Source organism: Struthio camelus, chromosome Z (assembly GCF_040807025.1).
Source record: "Struthio camelus isolate bStrCam1 chromosome Z, bStrCam1.hap1, whole genome shotgun sequence".
NCBI lineage: Eukaryota > Metazoa > Chordata > Aves > Struthioniformes > Struthionidae > Struthio > Struthio camelus.
The window spans coordinates 23,429,010-23,451,834 of record NC_090982.1 but is presented as its reverse complement, the minus strand read 5'-3'; the positions used below and the strand labels follow the sequence as shown (position 1 = coordinate 23,451,834).

The following is a 22,825-nucleotide window of genomic DNA, read 5'->3' as shown; positions in this document are numbered from 1 at the left end:
AAAGCACATGGGCATAATTCATGGACTGCACAAAGATCAAATCTGCTAAACAGTATAACATCAGATTAGAAATTAACAAGTCAAGGATATCATATTGGCAGCAAGGTCTAGTTAACAGGTAAAATCATAAGAGTGTGGACTACTCCACCTGTTACTAGTTTTTTAATCTTAATAAGAGATATAAAAGGACAATATATATAGTGGCACAGACTGTTCCAGGACAATATATGACATAAAAGAAAAATCACCATTTTTATGGCCATCAGTTACCCAGTCGCCTTTTTCTCCCAAACTCCTGGAATCTCACAGTTTTACTAAGATATCACAGCTCTCATTAGCTCTTCATTAGCCAGAACTGCATTAAAGTTGGTTAGATAGAAGACACTGTATCTCCTCTTTACATAGCTTTATGTTAATCCTCAGTACCATATGAAACAGAAGACATGAGTTATTATCTTCATCTCCACTGTTCGGTGTATTCATACATTTCCCATTTAATTTCTTCTTTCCACATTTCTCATCTTTTCTATATAAGACTGTTTCTTTCGACATAATACTTTGAGTCCATGACTAGAAGCTGTTAAAAGCAATGGCCATTTAAGACACAAAGCAGCCTACAGAACTGCAAGTTCAACACATCTCACAAGAGCCAATACAACAACTTAGCCACAAGATCATCAAATTAGAGCTGATCTCTGGAGCGGAAGCTGCACTTTTTATTTTTGCTATCTTTTCTTTCAATTTTTGCCCAATCAGTTTTGCCTTCTAGGAAGCAACTCGAACGAGCAGTATTAGTTCCAGCCCATACCAACCGGTCCAGCTTAACATTTCTATTTTCTTTGAAACAAGACAACCACTATCTTTGACATGAACTACAAGACCATTTAGGACAGGGCTTCCCCCTTATAAAATCTCTCTAAAGGTAGAGAAAGTTTTTCAAGATTCATAGAGTATTAAAGATTTTAACTATATCTTCATTCATCTTTTAAAAAAAAAAAAGTTACCAATAATAATAATGGTGGTTGTTGCCATGGAATCATCAAGACTAAAGTCTTTGCACCCAATACCCTATGGAAGACATGATTATAGTAACCTTTTCATTCCCTGGACTAATTTATTTAATCCAGATCAATACCACAACAGCAAAATAAAAATACTGCATTTGAATTTTAAAGTACTTCAAAGATACTGAAGTAAGAAATAGGAAAGATGGTTGTAACTTTTTTTCTCCATGATTTTTGAGGAAAGCCTGAAAGACTTTTGGAAAAGTTCTGATATTTCCCTTCAAAATTAGAAATGGAGATCTTTTACATTTTTAAGAATGATTTCCTCTTTTAAAAATTGCCATTTCTAGTTTTACATTTAGTTACACCTATAAATTCTATCAACTTCTTCAATCAAGTGGGAAAGAAGTCTTCATGGGAACTTGATGCCTTAACAGCATTTTGCTGTACAACCAAAAAAAACTCACTCAACTATTACAAGACTGCACACCTCTAACCAGTGAGACTGGATTCCTCACTAAGCATCTGGAGGACAAGAAGGTGATCAGGAGTAGTCAGCATGGATTCACCAAAGGGAAATCATGCTTGACCAATCTGACAGCCTTCTATGATGGGATGACTGGCTGGGTAGATGAGGGGAGAGCAGTGGATGTTGTCTGCCTGGACTTCAGCAAGGCTTTGGACACTGTCTCCCAGCACACCCTCCTAGGGAAACCCAGGAAGTGTGGGCTAGATGAGTGGACAGTGAGGAGGTGGCTTGAGAACTGGCTGGATGGCCGAGCTCAGAGGGTTGTGGTCAGCGGCACAAAGTCTAGTTGGAGGCCTGTAGCTAGCGGTGTCCCCCAGGGGTCAGTGCTGGGCCCAGTTTTGTTCAACTTATTCATCAGTGCCCTGGAGGAAGGCACAGAGTGCACCCTCAGCTAGTTTGCTGATGATACTAAACTGGGGGGAGTGGCTGACACACCAGAGATCTGTGCTGCCATTCCGAGGGAGCTGGACAGGCTGGAGAGTTGGGCGGAGAGGAACCTCCTGAAGTTCAACATAGGCAAGTGCAGGGTCTTGCCCTTAGGGAGGACTAACCCCCTGCACCAGTCCAGGCTGGGGGTTGACCTGCTGGAAAGGAGCTCTGCAGAGAAGGACCTGGGAGTCGTGGTGGACAACAAGCTCACCACGAGGCAGCAACGTGCCCTTGTGGCCAAGAAGGCCAAGGGGATCCTGGGGTGCATTAGGCAGAGTGTTGCCAGCAGGTGGAGGGAGGTGATCCTGCCCCTCTCCTCAGCCCTGGTGCGGCCACATTTGGAGTCCTGTGTCCAGTGCTGGGCTCCCCCAGTACAAGAGAGACATGGAGCTACTGAAGAGAGACCAGCGGAGGGCTACGAAGATGATTAGCGGACTGGAGCATCCCTCCTGTGAAGAAAGGCTGAGCGAGCTGGGCCTGTTCAGCCTGGAGAAGAGAAGGCTTAAGGGGGATCTGATGTATGTGTACAAGTATCTGAAGGGGGAGTGTCAAGAGGATGGGGCCAGTCTCTTCTCCGTGGTGCCCAGCAACAGGACAGGAGGCAACGGGCACAAACTGAACCACAGGCAGTTCCATCTGAACATGAGGCAAAACTTCTTTGCTGTGGGGGTGACAGAGCACTGGCACAGGTTGCCCAGAGAGGTAGTGGAGTCTCCTTCGCTGGAGATATTCAAACCCCGTCTGGACGTGATCCTGGGCAAAGTGCTCTAGGTGACCCTGCTTGAGCAGGGAGGTTGGTCTAGATGATCTCCAGAGGTCCCTTCCAACCTAAACCATTCTGTGATTCTGTGATTTCCCATGGTGCTAATAACTAAATAAAATAAAGACTCAGGCCGTAAAGTTCTTATAATCCAAGTCTACTATCAACTTGTGCAAACTGAACTAAAGCATAAAAAATAAACAGCAGAATCAGTTTGTTTTCTATCAAATCAGAGAAATTTCATCCAACTATCTTTGTCAGAGGTATACAACTTTAAAAGCATTGATATGGAAACTTCATTTTCAGTATTTCAAGCAAACATTTCAAAAACAAATATTTAACAAAAACCTCATCTAGAAAGAGATGGGGCACAAACCACTTTTTAAAAGCCTTTGAAAGAGACCTCACCTGCCTCTACTGAAATTGGGTTAGCAATGCAAAGACTAATTTCCAAACCCAAAGTGACCCTGGTAAATGCAAGAAAACAGATGTATGAGATGAACTAATGGGATTATTGTGTGTTATGGTCCAGGACAGCATTCATTTTCTGCAGAAAGATAACTCCAAAAATAAGCCACACATCAAATATATGAACTCAAGTGACTTTATATCAATACCTAAATTTTCATTTAGCTAGAAATAAGCCCTCTCAGCTAAAACTGAAGTTAAAAGACAAACAGTAAGCATCATGTTAATTAAGTTTCTGAATTCAGGCTAGAAAAGTGGCAATGCAACCTAGCAAAAGAAAAGAAAGTACAATTCCTCATTGAGTGCTATCACCTTAAACTGCTTACACTCCTAGATTTCTAGCTGTCTAGTCCAAAGAATTTGAAAAATTTTATGCATTTTCCATATGAGTTCAAAACTCCAGAAAAAGAGGAAGATGTATAGCCCTTAGAAAGGCCTTATCAGGCCATCTGTAAAGTCAGTCTATGAAAACTGAATTCTGCATGAGCTAATGATTCTTCTCAGGCAGAAACAGAATGAAAAATATATGTTTTTTCCGAATCCTTTGCAGGCTCCAAAAAGCCTTATCATTTGTACAGAAGAAGGATTCTAAGTATTTTTTTAGCATATAAACACATTTCTTATTTACTGCAGGAAATCAACAAAGAAAAAAAAATATGAGGCCAAACAAAAACCACACAAAACAACAATGGGAATGTGTTTTCTTTCAAATTATTTAAGAAGAATCTAAGAAAGTCATCAGGTCTTAACCTCTAAATATCACCAGTTTAAGTATAAATTCAAGAAATCTTGGAACCATAATGAAAGAATAAACCAGAATATCAAATAAACTATATCCAGTTATAACTTCAGAATATTTTTTAATTCAAGTCTCTCGGATAATAAGCAATATGAGAGTGGAGCTAAACTGATAAAAGCCCCTGAACAATTTTTACCCCTCTACAATATAATTCACTGTGTATTTTTCCACTGAACTATTTAAAAAACACTAGCAAATATGTAGTAAGGTTCATGAACTAACTAATGTGGTGAGAAGTCCAAATCTAACAATTAAACTTCCAATGGTATGGTATTCTACCTACAAATGCTCAAAAATCTTGAATCGAACAATACAAATTTCTGATGCCGATTTATGAGTTCATGAGCTTTGTTCACTATTGTTTTGCTTGCTTAAACATCTGGATTTATGAATGAGTATACTTAGCTTTTCCCTTTACTGTCCTGCATACCAGAACCTAGAGATAGCTTTTGGATACTCTATTCAATTTTTTTTTTTTTTTAAATAAAGTACTGAGACACCTAAGCTTCTGCATGATCCCAAGAAATATATCAAATATCTGAAGACTCACTCCAAGTAGTGGAGACTGCCCTACGTCTTATGCTGGAGGTTCCTACAGGATCCTGACTCCAGGTTAGGGAACAGCAGAAGGCCTCACGAGATGAGGGAAGAGCGCATAACTTGAGGACACGATACCTCAATTAAGAAAAAAGGGGTCAGGGGAAGGGGGAAACTATAATAACGTATACTGAATTGTTCCTAAGGAACAAAGTAGTATGTACAAAGTACATACATATAGGATAACGAACTAGTTTCTCCTCGTCTTCTTGCAAGTTTACAGGAAAATGCTTCCTCTTTCCAGCAAAGAAATGCTCTCAATCTTCCTCTGATTTCTGTTGAAATCCATCCATTATGTATCAAGTCTCTGGCAAGGTAACTCTTACCAAAACTCCACCAAACTTCCCAAAAATTGAACCTAGGATAACATGCAAAGTATGGAGTTGAATGTTTAGTTGTTCTTCTCACGGAAAACACAGATATTCAAGTATGATTTTTATTTCTTATTAGAGAAGCAATTCAGATTACTCTTGAAGCACCTACAACTATTTCACAATCAGACTACCTTCAGACTTGTCCAAGGAAATCATTCACGCAATCAACTTCAAGTTTTACTCTTGTCAGTGAAATTACTAAATCTTACATAAATACGTTCTGCAATACTTCCGCCTGCGCTGAAAGAATGGTAGATGAAGTAGGGATGAAAAAGCCACCATAGCTGAAAAAAGCCAAAACAAACAAATAGAAAAAAAGCTTGCAGTGAAGAATGTGAATAGGGTGTGCAAAATACACTTCAAAAAAAAAATAGCTAAATAGAAAATGCTAAGTAGTGCCCCCTTTAAAAAGCAAAACCAGAAATCCATTCTAAGTGATCTGAGAATAAATTAGAATCACATGAAATACAGGAACCGCAAAACAACATCATTTCAACAAATGCTGTTTATTTTGTATAGCAGGAATTGGTATTTAAAATTACTACTAAAAACCATGAATGTCATGCACAGAATTACACAGCAATGCTTTAAATATATCAAATACTCTAATCTAAATCAACAAATGCCTTTCACCATATATTTGTATTTTTGTAAATGCACACAAAACAAGACAACATTCTGCCTACTCTGAAAATCAGTACGTATAAAAATTACTCAACAGCATCATCAGCTACATGTTCCCTGTAACAAAATAAAAAGTCTGTGGTAAAAAAAAAAATCCATTTGATCTCTACTACATGAAAAGAAAGTTAATACCAAGAGAGAGGTACAACATTTTTCTTTATGATAATTTTAGTAAAACAGTAGTCAATGAATGATAAAAGCTGCTATTAAGTTCAACTTTCTTTTCTTGTAGCATGCCCAACCTTCAACATGCCCAATGTTTTAGAAGCTAAAATTGTTCACTTAAAAGTATAAATAACTATATATTTGGTATAACAGAAGTATTAGTATCAATCAACAATTATGACATTTTTAAGATAAGACAATAAGTTTAAATAGCCTTTCTAAACTTTTGGCATAATTAATGGACTTGGTAGGCTGTTCTCTGAATGGTCTTGGGAGTCAAACAATTTCTTCTGAAACAGCACTGCATAGCCTATCCGAAGTTGGCACAGAAATACCACTACAGCTGTCAAGGCCTGGGATATATCAATCTTCAGCGTACCCAAGGAACACTCTCAAGCTCATGTTAGTGGCTCAAGAGGTCAGTGAGAGTTTACCTTGAGCAGCATATACTAGGCAGAATACCGATATCATTTGAAAGTTACTGAAAATTACTCATTAAGACCAAAATTATCTACAACATTTTCTGTGTCAGATGTAGATGCTCACCTTGTGACCAAATTTACATTTTGGAACTAGAAAGATATGAAACAAAAACAGAGTGCTTTGGGTATCCCCTGAAAAGTGGAATTTTCCTTCAGTTGTGGAATACAAATAATCGTACCTTATAATCATATTGAGAGACATACAGAAAGAAATGCCTTGATCCCACTTTCAACAAAGCGGATTGGATTTTTTTCATTGATTTTTACCAGTAACAAGGTCAGAACCAGTGACAACCACGAAATTAACTACTGGCAAAGTTTATATGGCATAAGCAGTCACAGCATAGGTATTTGCTTGCAACTGAAGTCATGGGTGTATTAAACATTAGCTTGAGTCACAAAACATAGAATCACACGGAAAGGTAAATATTTTCATTTCAATTCAATCAATTTCCTTTCTTCTTGGGAGGGAGAAGAAAGTGAAATATCCAATATTTATACATTTAGAACAGGTAAAATTATATCAAAATTTCATATAGGTATTTGTCTACTGTAAACTGAAAAGTCATCTCAGTATTTAAAGTTTTCAGTTACGCTACATCAGAAAAAGTCAACTAATTCTACTTCATAAAGTAATGATACTGGATTCCTATAGGAAAAGCTTTTAATTCAGCTCTGGCAATGACAAAAACATATGCTTTTTTCCCGCTCTTTTTTTTTTTCCCCCCCTCATAGGATCTGAACATTCATAAGGAGTTTGAGTATTAAACTTATACAAAGGTTTATGTTTCGTTTACTCATCTACTATATACCGTGTTGAGAACAAGAACAAACGGAAAAATCTCATTTAGAGTGAATTCATACCCTATGTATCTCGAATACCTACAGTTTTGAAAAGAAGATTCTTTTTGATATTTCATTGTATTTAGTGCAATGCATAGTTAACTACCAGAAGCATTCATGTCATACACAAAACACTTATAGCAGTACAAGTGACAAATAACTAGAATAAGAAGATGCCATCTTCTGAAATGAGCAATAGAATACCCTCAAAACAGAGGAAGAAAAACCAAACCAAAACAAAATGTAAACAAGGAATAATTGCTAGAAGAGCATAGGAGAAACTACTGTTTTATTTTTTAACCAGTGGATACCCCATTAAGGGGAAGTGAAACTGCTGAAGGACAGAGGGAGCTATCGGTTTACTGTCAATTTTAATAAGAGTTCTGTAATAATCAAATACTGACAATTGTGTTACGAAGTGAATATTTCAATACTAAATGCAAAGTGCATAACTATTAGGCTGGAAGAATTCTTATAGAAATCTGAAACAGCATGTTGGATTAAGCAAGTATCAGATTAGCTTTCAGAAAGATACTGTAGAAGTATGAAATGACATGGCAGGTATAAGCATTGGACACATTCTTGCAAATAAATTCTTAGAATGGATTGTTTCGGATTTCTCTACTATCTAGTGTACTTCTGACTGAAAGGCTCAAGCCTTTAATCAAGCTGATGTAAGAATCTTACGTGTAAGTGACACAGACTTGTTCTTGATATCTCGCACGGCTTTTAAAATTACACTTCTGTATGTGGCCAGTGCAAGCTCTCTAGACCCTACTGCGCCAGTGTTTCTTTGCGATTTCCAGTCACATGCTATACTCTTAAATAAAAGGTATTCTCTCTACAAACCACTCTACCGCTAAGTGGCCACACAGTACATACTATTCTTATGCTTTACATGACCTGATCTTTGATGTTCTAAGCTTTTCAAAAAGCATCTAAAAATTCACTAGAAGGTAAGACTGCTTGGTACCTCAAAAGAAAACTTAATGCATTATACGAATCAGGCGCTAAAAGGCAACTACTGGTCATTTTCAAGTTCCAAGTGTCACTCATACACTATGCATGACTGCCTCTAATTACCAGATAGATTTTTGCAATACCAAGACTGTTTGTGACCTCTCTGGACTGAAAGCTTCAAAACAGATGCCATCAGCAAATAAGTATTTTTTCCCACTTCAGTTCCTTAATGCTGCAACCAACACCTAGTTTTACGATATTAGAAAATAAATTGTGTCTTCCTTTCCATAACTTTCCACTTAAAGAATTTCCACTTATCTTGTCTCTGTCAATAGTTTAGGCAACAAAAAAAGTTGCCTTTGAATCAAAAATGGAAAAAGGACAAACTATCAGGGTTTTGTTTGTTTTCTATATACCAAAGAGACTGCACCCTTACTCAGAACTCTGTTCAATGCAAATAACGACCATGAAAATAATATAAAGTTACTGTGTTGCAATGACTCTGCAATAATAATTATCTGAACAAAAGCACTGCAGATGACATGCTAAAAGATGCCATCTGTAATAACAACATGATTTCATTCAAGGACTCTCAGAATTGTTCATCATTGCAAATACTGACAAAAACAGAGCAATGCACTTCAGCAAATAATTTTAAGCATGTTTCTAACTGACAAATAATTGACTCAATTTAGAATCAAAGGATAAGAAACACAAAATATTTTCTAGCTTGTACTTTTTGTAAGACAAAGTCAATGAAGTAACATCAGCAAAGTCAGCTCAATACCATCAGAGCAGGACTGCACAGAAACGTTCATAAAATTAAATTAGTAGAGGTAAGTTATCAGATGGACATTGGACCTATAAAGCACCACGTTTTCTCATCGAGCAGCTAATAATAAATAGCTACCTTTATTCTTTTTTAACAGACAAGAATTGCACAGATAGGATCCACTGCATGTTTTCATTCAGTGGCACAGCCTTTATACTCACAAATGCTTTCTTCCAAGTACTCAACACTAAAAACTTAATGTTTATTCTGAAAAAGGAGAAGATAACGGAAGGAAAGAAGTTTGATTCCAGAGATAACGGCTTGTTTTAATTCCTTTATAGATCAAGGGTAGAATACCTCATCTGTGAGCTTTCGTTTCAAGTTATAAATACCTACACTACTGAAGCTAAAATCAGCTGTAGGAACTGTAAAAGATGCACAGGATACAAGAATGGACTAGCACATGAGCTTCATAAGTTACAAGGAGCGCTACAGTTCTGAGTCACAGCTTAAGGAGTTCAATTACTAGTTCTGGGAACACAGAATAATCTAAAATTTTCAGCACACGCCTCACAGACAGTATTTAAACATGGTGCTCTGTGTTAATGTAGTTATAACGCACCTGCAAGTTTCAAGGCATTTGAGAAATTAACATGACTGCACAAGTTGATTCATTTTACAGACAATATAGCAACATGCATATCTTTTGGTGTCTTCACCCCAAATTACCATGACTGATGAAGTGGTCTTCGGGTCTATCATGTTAACTCTGCCTGAAATGAAATTAAATACTTTCCTAATTTCGTAAAAACATGTCTCTGAAAGTGGAAACAAAGAAGAAGATGGTATTTGCCTATCTTCAAGGTCATGAGCCAAAAAATAATAGTTGAAATAGTTGGAAAAGTGCACACTTACCAACCACAAAATCACCTGAAGTCAGTCTCTAAAATCAGTATACTTCCTCCTTGACCAAAACACATTTTGATGGGAAAAGTAGAGCTGCAATAGAAATTGTCCTCCCAACTTTGAAACTTTGTGCAGTTTGGTAGATGCAGAAGTTCTAGAAGCATGCTTAGTGCTGAAGGAATGTTCTAAAAATTACAAGAAACAGCCTACGTCGTCTCTGACCATAGAAGATGACTTCCTCTATTGAGGAACAGTAATATGTTTTCTTGTTTCCATAAAAGGTACCTTTCCATTCATGCATATCTCTATACCAAATGTTGACTTCCTACTAATACCTTAGGGGCAGTCTAAAATACTCACACATACTGAGAATAGGTAAATACTTAAAAATAGGTATTTCTGCCCAAGTTAACTAGTCTCACTCTCAGTTCAGCCTTACAATTATACTCAAATATTCCAAATAAAAATATGTCAGGAGGAAAGACCAAGTGCACAAATTTCTGGTTAGCTAAAATTTGTCAAAAGTAAAAACAAAAGAAAATATAAAGGTTAAGCAAATGCAGCCACTGAACAATGATATTTCTCTAGCACATATATGATATGGCCTTCTTAGTACAGCACCTGTACTAATCAGACTCATGTGACTTGGACTCTTTACAGCAAAAGAAAAAAAAGTATTAAATAACAAAAAAGTGTGAAACAGCTGGCATCCCTTGGCACCAATAAAAATGTGGTCTTGACTTAATCACTATAAAAGAAATTATTATTTAATGAATGGGAGCATTAAACATTGTCCTATTTTAAAAAGAATGGTATATGGATATCATCAATTTATCCAGTGGAAAAACTAACCCACTGAAATTTTTACACTGGTATTAAGTATTACAATTTTGGTCACAAAGTCAGAGAAGTAAACAAGTTGGCATGAAAACAAGTCACTAAAGAACAACTATGGCTTTTTTTTTTTTAAACTACTAATATCAATTCTTAGCTCTCGGTTTAAGAGCACTTGCAATATGCAATCTACCTGCATCTCAAACACCTACTCATGAATCATTTAAAAATGTAGTGTTTTGTTATCTATGTGTTACAATTTTACCTGTAAATGTGATACAATTTTTACCTGTAAATAAAGAGCTTTTTAAAACCAATATTATCACGGATACATTCTATTTTCAATGAGTTTCTTTGATATTAGACAAGTCCAGAAAGAAAGAATACATCTGTTTTCATAGGTAATGGAGTATTTTTCACAGTGTTCATTACACCAATCAGTCCCACGATCAGCGCTGCTGATTCCAGACTACTTTACATGTCTCCCTGACCTGCAAAGATATCAAAACAAGAGAGTCCAGCTTCCTATTAATTTATTTTCCTGCGGACACAGTATAGAAAGGATGCATGATGAGCAAAACAGGTCTACACATAGCTTTCCAAGGCAAGTATGCAACATAGAATATGAAACAAGAACAGTTGCTGAAATCCCAGTCACTTCAATTTCCACAAACTAACAGCCCACCCACATTCTATCCAAAAATGCTTACGGGTGCAGAGATTCCTCCTTACGAACTCCTCTCTGACCCCCAGCAATGAACAGACACAAGAGTAGCTGCAACCACAGGAAGATCTCTTTCTTCCTCATTGGTGTTTACCAATTTCTGACACAAATTGTGGAAATTCTACCCAAAAATCTGCTGTGGCAACACCCTTATACACAGACTAGTAAGCAATTCCTAACTTTTTGACTAATGAAGTACCTTTTTTTCCTGTTTTTTTAAATTTGTTAATTGCATTTTAATACCATTTTGAAAACCACAAAAAGCAGTATGGTTTCTGTGACTAAACATTATAGGGTGGCTGACAGACTGTCATTTCTGAGCCAGGGGTATAAAATGTGCAAAAAGTACCATGCAATGCAATATTCTTGAGAGACCTGTTACTTAGTTACAGCTGTATATACCCCTAAATTCCTAACCGAGCAAGGAGTAGGGGTCATAATTATCATTCGCAGGAAAACCATGTGAGCCAGAGAAGATTACATTAACAAAAGCTGCCTAAAAAAGGACTCTACTTAACTTCAGAAAAATAGGGTAGTCTTAGTGTTTGCAGAATCATAAAGTTAGAAAGAAAATCCTCAAATAGCAAAAAACTACCTCATCTAAGCAGAGTTGCTATACTACCTTTGAAGTCAAACCTGCAATGAATACAATGGTAAAAAGAGTTGTTTTCTTAGGTTTATGGACAAAATAAAAGTCAAATTCTTTAGATGCTTGTTTGAACCCAAATCAGTACTTTCAGCAAATAAAGAAGTTGATCCTAAGTCACAAGACAGTAAAATGAAACTACTGATACCAAAATTCTTTGTGACTATCACCAGCAGCATACATGTAACAGCATACATATAACATATAACATTCCCATCAACTTATGGCCCTCAACTGGAATGCAGAAGACCAAATTCCAAATAACTTTTTGCCACATTCAAAGCAAGGGTTAGAATGAAATTTCTCCCAGGTCTTATAAACCATTCACACCAGATCACAGGATACTTTGGAGAATCTTTCCTGTTCCTTTGCTTACGGGATACAGTGTATGAAAAACTCTCTAGCTCAGGAGTCAAGTGACTGAGATAGGACACCCAAATAACATACCTTCTGCTCTGAAGCATGCATATATTTTTACAGCAAAAGAAATAGCTTCAATAGACTAGGAAAAAACCCTCCAAAATACCTTATAAATCAAATATTCAAATATAAAGTCACCAGGCAGTTTTGTTAAGAGCTACACAAGACTAAGGAGAAAGCACATGAAAGCTAAAAATATTCTTGGCCCAGAAACTCTAGTCACAGAACAAGTTTCCAGAGACACAGTATATCCTTCCTCCTTCCACTCCAACCCTCAAAAGCCAATACAAATTTCTATACTACAAATAACTAAATTTGCAAAGGCACCACCTCCTTCTCCCCAAAGATTTAAAAAGCACAAAGGAAAAAGAGAAGGGGAAAACACACAAAAGATCTTTTAACACCAAACAGAGCCAAAAACTCCAGGGAGCAATAAGAACATAGTTGTTAATACTTTTCCACAGATAGCAGTCAAAATACTAAGGTGACAGGCAGCAGCGTAAAACCCTAAAATAGAATGTAGCAGTTAAAAACAGAGAGCAAATGTGTCATAACTTAGTGTTTGACCTCTGCCTACCCTACTACCCTTACGTCTCCCCAAATTCAAAGCAGTCATAAAACTGGATAAAGGTCTCAAAAAAGAAGAAAAAAAATCCATGTTTCCTTTACAAATAAAAAGTACTCAATCACTCAAGTAATTCTCAAGTAGAAGTAGGAAAACAGGACACTTAAACAGGAATCAAAAGTTGTTTATTAAGTGACTACCAGGACTTATACAATGCTGTACTGCAGACCAACAATCATAATTTTGCAAGAATGGTATAATGTAGCAGCAAACATGCTTCTTCAGATTTATTTCTTACTTTCTGTTTTATAAAAATCACCTCTGTGGATGATTTAGGAGCTTTAGACTACAGTCTTGATTTAGCCATCTCATCTTCACAAATTCACATACAGAATTACAAGACAACATTATGAATTTTCAGACAAGTGTTTCTGTTTCTGCAAAAAAATGGTCGTGCTTTTGAAAGGCCCAACTCCAAGACCACAGTTATCCTGATTCTAGTTCCCACTATGTCATTAAGAATTTTAAAGAAAATGTCAAATATTGCAAGCCTAAGCCGCTGAGGTCAACATTTAAAAGGAGGTCCTAAGCTTTAGGAAAAAAAAAAAAAAAAGGAAAAAAGAAGTTTTAAAAACATTGTATTTTGTTCTGCAGAGTCTATGCACTCTTCTTAAAAAACACGTTTCTTAAGTTCCCAGTAGAAAAACTTTGGTTTTGGAACTGTAGTTTATATTACAGTGAATGCAACAGCCTAGGGAGGTGAGAGGAGGTGGAAATGAAACTTTCAGACATTTTATCCTGGATCAGTGTTGGATGTATACATTTCTATTTCCATGAACTTATTCACTCTCTCGCAGAACCAACGAAACTTTTCAGTGTCCACCATATGCTGAGTCCCAAAGCCTAAATTTTGGAAAGCTTTAGTATTATTTTCTTAAGTCCCATGATTTCTAGAAGGACTAAATCAAGATTTCTAAGCACTGGCTTTTTTTTAAATCAGGAAACAACAGTACTTTCTACGCTTGGTTTCTCCAAACAATATGAAACTAAATCACAGCAAGACCTACTAAGGCAAGGCAGCACTGATAAGTGTTCTGCATGGGAGTAAGTGACACACTACCACTTTTTCCTCTATGCTGTGGGAGGCCAGAAATATTAGCATTCTTCCCATCAGAGGGTAAAAGAGTACTCATTTATTACCTTCTCCAGGCCCTGTGTACCAGGTTGGATGAACATTAAAAATACAATGCCCCTACCAAGTAAGGCTAAAGATCTGTTTCACCAAGTATCCAAGAGTGGCTATAAACACATGAGCACATATGAACAGGGCAAGAGCATAAAAATACGGCAAGGATATATGAACAGAGGCTGTGAGATCACTTAAGTATTTCACTTTCTGTTCACACATGTTCTGAAACAACAACACTTTTAACATATTTAATAACCATCAATTAATTTCTTTTCCACGAAGCTGTGAAACCTCCTTTTTGGATCTAGGCACTCATCTTTGCATCCACAGCATAGCACCTCTGGCAGGAAGTTCCACTAGTCTACCACACACTGCGTAAAGAAACATCTGTCTGCTTTGAACCTTGTTCCCTATTTGACCTCTTCTGAGTCCGTGTTCTCCCAGCACCCTCCTCTATTCATAATTTTGAAAAACTCTATTTCCTATGCCCCCAACTCTTCCAGTCATCTCTCTTCCAAAACAAAGATCGCCTGGAACAACCACAGAGAATGGCAGGACAATTTAGAAGATGCCTATTCTCTAGAATGCATCAAGAGTTACATGACAGTCTCAATTCCTATAAACAGATGTTTTCTTTGGAAAAAAAAAGAAAAAAATCCAAAGGCTAACACCTAACAAGCTCCAGCTCTAATATACTGTGAGCATCAGCAAAATTGTTAAACTACTTCTCAGTTAGAAACTGTTTTAGAAGTACAGTTCATGTAACTGTGAATATAACACCCTGAAAAGAGCAGGATAAAAAGGAAAGCTTCGGCAGTTTTATCCAGTTGCTGAGTAAAAGACTAAAAACTTCTCAATAATGCCTTTTCTAAGACACTTACATAACATTTCTATCCAAGCTGCCAGCTCAAGTAGTCTCTGAAATGGATATTCCTACCTACAGGAGACAAGGAAAACCTAATAGAAACTGATTAACAAGATTCAGAAATGTTAAGAGAAGAACCAAAGAAAATATTGTATCCAAAAGCCACTAATGAAATTATAGCAGATAGAATATAATTCTGCTAAACGAATTAGCTGGTCAGTAACAACTTAATTATATTTCAACCATAAAGAGATTAGAAAAATACAACATGAACATTTGTCCATAGAGACTGACATTTTAAATGGCTTGCCTCTGCCTGAGATTTTCATACGAAATATGAATTTCAAATGGATTAACCATTCCTGAATAATTTCACACCATTCATAATTTCACTATTTCATTCAATCATAATTTCATTTTTACCCCAGATAAAAAAATCTCACCTAAGCCTATTTTAGTTCAAAACGAAATTCAGAGCAAATTCAGAACACCAAAAATTATTATTTGAGATAACTCCTACTTTGGAAAAGCTGCCTAACTGACAGTTCTAGGTGCCACCTCTTTTACCAATTAAAATCTGTTTTCCCCCTTCTTTAAATAAAATACACACACTTAAACATGTCTCTTTACATTTATTGATTGATTAGTAAAACATTTAACATGCAGATGACTACACTGCAGTGCTTGTAGAGAAAAACCTGTGTTTATAAGTTACTGATTTATGTCCTCTCTCCCCCCCAAAATGAAGAATCTTAAAAAAGTGCTGAAGATATGTATCTGCTCTTATTACAAGGATAACATGCACTGGTCTCTAACATAGAGCTGAAAAGATTTCTACTATATTTAGGTTCCATCTTCAAATATAGGACCTACTCTCATTTCCCCTTTTCCTTGCTTCATTTCCAGAAACCTATTTGGATTGCTAAAAGATGAAGATGCAAGAATAGAAAGATAATATGCATGAGACTGTAACAGAAGTAAATCGCAAAAAAAAAAAGAGGTCTTCTCACTGTTGACTTCAATGCGATTGGACTGGGCTTATCAAGGAACAAGCAGAAACATACGTGTACCTGAATGAATCTAAAAGGGAAAACAGACACTCAGCTGCAAGTTATGTACATCAAGTAACATTATCAAACTGATTACAAATTCAAATTTGCACTGTTTACTTGCAAGCTTGTATTATTTATAATGCTATTTAAAATATCTTATGTTACCAGGTTTTAGTAATACAAATTTATGTTCAGCTAGCAAATCAGCATAGCATAGGTAGGATCTTCCTTCTGCCTCCACCACACCATGGGTCTGCATGCTGAGAGAAGGAAACTCAGTGAATCATCACTGCAATGACAGCTTTCTAAACTTCTCCAGCAAGACACTTAAGATATCCCCACACCATTCACTGTGTAGTATTTCTAAACAGGAGTTGCTACTGATAGCTCCCTCCCCTCTTACTTTTCCTATGCAACAAGTTTTTGCAGGAAGTCAGGATTTTACCTAAAACACACCTGTGCAAGGTGTCAGGTGTACTGATGCTGCTTGACAGCAACAGGAACAGCTACTAACTCTAACGAGGACGCTATTTTGTCTCCATAGATATGACTGTACCTGTTATAATCTTCACACATTTAGCCAGGCCAAGGCCCACAGGAAATAATTGTTTTGTTTGCCAGGAAGAGAGACAGAAAGCAACCCGGGAATTAGATGCCACCTTCCTCTTCCACATCCCTTTGGCTTGCTTGGCCCACAATTAGAGCAGGTTGCTACAACAAGATCTCACGCCACCAGCGCTCGGTCGTTTTGATGAAACATAAGGTGTACCAGACGCAGGCAGGACGCGGCCAACCACAAAAATGAAGAAAGTACATCTGAAGGAAGATCACGGGAGGACAGTGAAGGGGAAACTTTCTAAAAGCGTAACTGTTACAAAATCTCCCTCTCGGGAACGGTTCGGGTTCCCCTACGCCTGCCCTGCAGGACCAGGCGGAGCGGATTAATTAGTTAAGGGTTCCCCCGAAGCCGACCTTTCTGTGCGCAACCCCTGCTCCTTTTCCCAGGCGTTACACGGCACAGCGCCTCGGCGCTCTCACCGCGGCACACCAGGCAGCCAAACGACCGCTTCTTGGGGAGGCAAGTAAACCGCTGGGGAGCCAACCCCGCGCTGGCTTGCGGCCGAGGCCCGGTAACGGCCGCCGCGCCGGCCCTCAGCCGCCGGGGCCACCGCCGCAACAGGTGGGCGGCCCCCCCGCGCCGCCCCCGCCCGCGGGGCGCCCCCGACGCCGAGGCCGGAGCGAACCGCCCCCTCCTCAGGCCCCGCGGCCGCCCGGGCCCCCGCTGCCTCCCGCCCTCGGCGGGCGGCGGAAGCAAGACGCGAACCCGCGACGCCGCGGCACCCGGCGCTTCTGAGCCTCGGGCCGGGCCGGGCCCCAGCGCTCCCGGCTGCCCTGGCCGCCACGCCGGCAGGGGCGGCCCCGCTGGGGACGCACCTGGCAGTGGCTCAGCTCCTCCGCCAAGCTCCGCAGCTCTTCCTCCAGCTCCGCCACCCGCGACGCTGCCGCCGCCGCCGCCGCCGCCGCCTCCGGGCGCCCCGCAGCCATCGCCGCCGTCGCGGTGGGCGCCTCGCGCCGCCTGCGCGGGGGCGGCGGGAGAGTCGCGGCCCGCCCGCTCCTGAGGGAAAGGAGAGAGAAACGGGGCTGCGAACCACACAAATGAAAACTTTCCCCCCCGTCAGCTCCACTTACCGCGCGGGCGAGCGCCGGAAACCGCAGAGAAGAAGGACGCGGCGCAATGACGTCAGCGCAACCGCCACCCGAGCGAAGAGAAGAGGCGAGAGGCAGGTTTGAATTCGCCCGCCCGAGCGGCGAGGCCGCGCATGCGCGCTGTGTGGGGCGCTGCCGGGCGGGCTGGTTGCCGCGCGGGCGGCGGCGGCGTCGTTGCCGCGGGGAGCCGTTGCGAGAGCCGTTGCCGCGGGGCGCAGCCCGGGAGCGGCCGCACCCGGAGCTGGCTGGGCGCCCGGCCTTGCCGAAGGGGAGGCAAAAGCGGCATGCTCTCCACTGGCGGAGGCTAGCACCTGGGAAGGGCAGGCGGCGTGTGCACCTGCCGGGGGTGGGCTGTCGAGCCTTACTTTCCTCGCGATACAGCTGCGCTCCAGCCAGCGTGCTGGGTTTGGGGTTTTGCTATGCTAATACCTGGGAATCGAGCAGGTTTCAGCCTTTCTGGAGCCGTAGAAACACCTAGAGCTGTCTTAGACTTGCGCTGTGGAATTAGAGACTTGCCAGATGCAGCGTGCAGGTATTTGTGGGCGTTCTCCTGTAGGGTGTCGAGACTGTGGCATGTTTGAGTCTATCAACATGTAGCCTGTCTTTTGGACTTGTTTTTGAGTTAGGTGCTAACGTTTGTGAAACGAGCCAGAAACCAGGTTTTAGAGTGGGTCCTTCCAGTGCTTTTGGATGCACAAGGGCCCAGATTGGCTTACCTAGGAAGACTATTTAGGTTTATAAGTTATTTCCGGAATTGGACTTGATAGTCTATGATCAAAAAGTCCTGGTAGATTTAACTGCTACGGAGAGTGCATGAAATTTTTGGAATGGTGCTGCTACATTAATGTACTGGATTTAAGATCCAGATATGCAGAGTACCTGCTTTTGCCAGAAAGGTATAGCTGCTGTTGCTAAAGTAAATCTTTGTATGTTTCCCATTTTCTGTCATACTTATCCTACAGGGGAAGCAACATACCTATTAGAAGAGTAGAATTTTACCCAGAATACGCAAAGAAGGAGGTTAAAACGTGAATTTGGGTAAATATTTTAGTTCTGGAAATAACCACCAGTTGAACAGCTTTTCACCACTGTAATTATCTTGCTATCAGAGTATCACACCTGTGATGCATGTATGTACTACACATAAAAAGTAGTAAGCTTTCTTTTCCCCTCCGTCATCAGTTTTGAACAATCCCAGAAAATTTACCCTGTAGGTACTCACTATGACAAGAAATAAAATCCTTATTGTGTGTGTGTTTGTGCATGCAGAGAAGTGAATGGAGTTTGCACGTATGTGTTATATTCCCTAAATACGTACGTGAAAATGTCCAGTCCTTCCTGTGGCCCTGACAAAAAATTCTGTCATCTTCAGTGGTGGCTTTGCCTGTGTTAGAAGGAGAAGAAAGTGGCTATGTTATACATAGCCAAAATGTCCATTTTACGTTATTAACTTTATGAAAGAGCATTTTTATTATGACTGCAATTCTTATCTGTGCAATTATTAATGTAAATTTAAAAGTGAGAGGGAACAATTGAGTATCCTCTGTCTAGTAATATGCAGCCAAAAGGAGATTCGGGAATTGCCTGATCGATAGCTCGTCTCTCCTTGGAGCATTCTATATGTAGTTTTAGTGTTCATTGCTCATTGTATATTGTATGACCTCAGTGTGTTTGTGATCTTACACTTTCGATGATGTATATATCTTCATGAGTTAATACATGTTAATTTAACCATAAAGACCATCCTGTCATTTTTCTAACAAGTTTATATTTCCACTTTGTTTTGAAAGTTTTTAAATTCTTTTTCCCTTAAATCATCCAGTCACCACTTAATATGTAGCCTTCACTTTTTCCACATCTCCACCTTTTAATAACCATCTTACTTTTCATCTGTTTCCTAATACTTTCATCACTGTCCCCTTGACCGTTTGTTCTGTATTACATGTGGGCAACAAGAGGCTAAGCTTACTTACAAAACAATATACTTAGATTAACTGCTAAACAACTGTAATGACTAAACAGGATTTAAAAACATTTTCCGAGTACAAGGTCGTTCAAAGTTTAACAGAAAGGATTCAAGCTTTACAGGAGTTTGATTCACGGTTTGACACAATACAAAACAAAAGGCTGCAATCCCTTTAAGTTTACAGTTTAAAAGAGAAATTTGTGCATCTACTATTAATATAAATACATATTATCACAGTAAATACACATCCAACACATTCATGTAGTCACAATTATTTTATAGCCATAACATTTTTATATGTAGTTTAGTCATCTTCACATTTGTTTTCCTGCCATTTCACAAATTGTTTTTATACATAATTTTTGTATTTTATAACTTAAATAGTATTATTGATAATTCCTAGAATAATTAAAAAAAAATGCAGTGGGCAAGTTCTGATGAATTGGGAGACCTAACTGTTTTGAAGAATTCTGTTCATCATGTTTTTCCCAAAAGTTATCATCTTGGAACACCTACGTATACAGATATTAAATGTACAAGAATGTTAGGCAAAATTCTTTCAAGCCCAAATACTTCCTTTGTATTGCATTTACCTCAAATGAAACTGTATTTAAATTTAATCCATAAAAGAAATTTTCCTAATAGAGGATTATTGAGTAAGCATGCAATTGTTAGTGTGTTTCCACTCGAAGAGAGTCTACTACAAATATACTGCACCCTTGAAATCCAGTTGCTATCGCTTTTGTCATTTAGGAAATCTGTAAAAGTTACACCAATAAAGTGCTCGCTGTGTTGTCTCTGTGGTAGGAAGTGTAGACCTTTTTTTTGGAGGTGAGGAATTCCAAATCTTTCTTTGAAAAGTATCCCTAGCACAAATATGTTGCACTTACACGTGATAACATACATTCCTTTTTATCTGCTTGTCTATCTCCTCTCCCCCTCTAAACATGAAATAAAACATTATTCCATTTATTGGTAAATCCTAATATTGCATTATCAGAATTCAAGAAACAAGTGTGCATAATATAGCATTCTCGTTTTCTTTTAAACAAAAAGTAACATTAGTATTCTGATTTTAATTGGAAGTATTAAAATTTTCTACCACTAAATTTACATATTCCCTAGGAGTTCTGGGTTGACCATTCTTGTTCATCATCAGTAATTTGGTAGGAAACAGCATTCTCTTGTTTCCTAAAAGCTTCTTTTTAACTGCAGTAAGCAGAAGAAGCCAAAGTTGTCAAAATCGTTTCTAGCAGTCTTTGGCAATTTTTAGCAATTTGTATGTTTCTCAAGAGCATATTATAACCTTAGAAATCTATTTAGATCTTGCGTAGACAATGAATTCAAAACATACTCACTTCCAGTTAAGGTTACTGGGTTTTTTGTTTTTGTGTGTGTATGTGTTTCTCATTTTTTAACTAAATAGCTATAAACCAGCTTTTCTATATATTCAGTGCTGCAGGGCACATCTTTTTCACTTGGGTGATAGTTGTAAATAACTACTCTGATTATAGTAGTCAGGCAGCAAGAATAGTTGTGGGATGTAAAAGAGGTTATATATATAGGGAGAAGTAGTATTTGGTATTATACCACCTGTTGTTATTGAGAGAGCAGATGAGTTCTTAGAGGCAACAACCTGCTGAAAGTACTGTTGGACCAAAATTGTACTTAAGTTTTCTAACTGTATTAGCTGCTCCAAAAAAAGATACAGCTTCACACCTCATTCCTATCATGGTAACATAATCTTTCTAATGTACACAGTTAAAAAAAAAAAAAAAAAGAGCTGGAAAACGTCAGCATAGGAGCCCAGATTCCATGGTACAGAGACTTGTATGGCCTCATAATACTTGGAGTTTCACTGCTAGCTTGTCTTACTTTTAATTCACTGAAAATAAAGTATCCTTCTCCTGTCATGAGCAAAGAAAGAAAGTAGCTGAGATCTGATCTACCTTTGAAACAGCAAGAACTAGAACCAAACAGCCCTCTGAAGTTTAGCAAAATCACTAGGATATGGTTTCTTGGGGAAGTAGCTTTGGATTACTGCATACTTCTCTGCTACCCATCATGCTTTGTATATTGGCTATCTGAGAGGAAGGGGCTCAGTATTTATATACTAATGAGATGGACAACCTACATTCCCTAGGGCTGCTACTTCGAATTGCCTGAGGACTGTCGGGCATTGCATAGGGAGTCGCTCTTCCACTTTGCTTTGCAGCCAGGAAGGCTGCAGTTTCATTTTCTTTTAAAACAAATCTTCAGTCATGACACTGCATCCTTCAAGATAGTGAACAATGCAAAACACTAGTATAAATAAGGGCATTTCAGAAGAACAAGGCACTGAGGAAGGAGGTGGTTAACAGTGTCCTGGTTGTGGGGATGAAACTTGCCCCACCCAAGAAAGAGCACCTGCCAGCAACACAGGCCTGGAGGGAGGGACAGACAGCTGGAGGTAATTAAGAGGAGGAAGCAGATTTCAGAGTTTGGCTGTTCTGGCAAAGGGAGCTTGGGTCTGCGTTGCAGTAAGATGAGGAGGTGGGTTTAGCCAAGCTTTGGGAGTTGATTGTCTTGTTGTGAATTTGTTTCTTAATAAAATCAAACCTCAGGAAGGAGATGAGTTTTGACCTTACATGTGTTGTGCAGCCTGTGTCATAGACTAACTGGGAGAGTCACCTGGTTATGGAAGGGTTGTATGAAACATGAAAACCTGAGTTCCATCACCCTGACAGAGGGCGTGAAGAGTACATGACCACCCAGGCTCCATGAATAAGAGATGATACCCTTCTTCACCCAAGGAGTGGTTACTGGAAGGCACAGCACAGTCCATGACCACCCAAACTTTGTATAGAGTGCAGAGGACACAGATGAGACTCTCCCTTGCCCAAGGGATGACAGCTGGGAACATACACCCACACATCCTTGCCCTTATCAGCCCACTGTGTTCGTGCAGGTGCATGCAACGCATGAGATCTACAATCATATGCCAGAGCCTCACAGTCCACCCATTTTGAATATTACAGATAATTTTGCAACAGTTGGTCTGTTTTGGGATTGAGCACTGGTGAGTGCCCCAGCAATGACAGTTTAC

General features: G+C 39.1%; 1 protein-coding gene and 1 long non-coding RNA gene across 12 annotated transcripts in view; one reads left to right on the top strand and one right to left on the bottom strand.

The window, feature by feature from the left end:
- CNTLN (centlein) overlaps positions 1–17,637 on the bottom strand; it is a 199,158-nt gene extending 181,521 nt beyond the window's left edge. For 7 of the 9 annotated variants that reach the window (XM_068928897.1, XM_068928896.1, XM_068928893.1 and 4 more), the window contains exon 1: positions 17,502–17,631. In XM_068928897.1, coding sequence (XP_068784998.1) covers positions 17,502–17,612 — 111 coding nt within the window. In that variant the 5' untranslated portion in view covers positions 17,613–17,631. Of the gene's footprint in view, positions 1–9,781; positions 10,041–16,623; positions 16,884–17,501 lie in introns of those variants that run through there. The other 2 variants (XM_068928901.1, XM_068928902.1) reach the window with 2 other exon arrangements.
- LOC138064831 (uncharacterized) overlaps positions 17,372–22,825 on the top strand; it is a 60,072-nt gene continuing 54,618 nt past the window's right edge. The window contains exon 1 of one of the 3 annotated variants that reach the window (XR_011138091.1): positions 17,372–17,848. This is a non-coding gene — a long non-coding RNA (uncharacterized lncRNA). Of the gene's footprint in view, positions 17,853–22,825 lie in introns of all 3 variants that reach the window. The other 2 variants (XR_011138092.1, XR_011138090.1) reach the window with 2 other exon arrangements.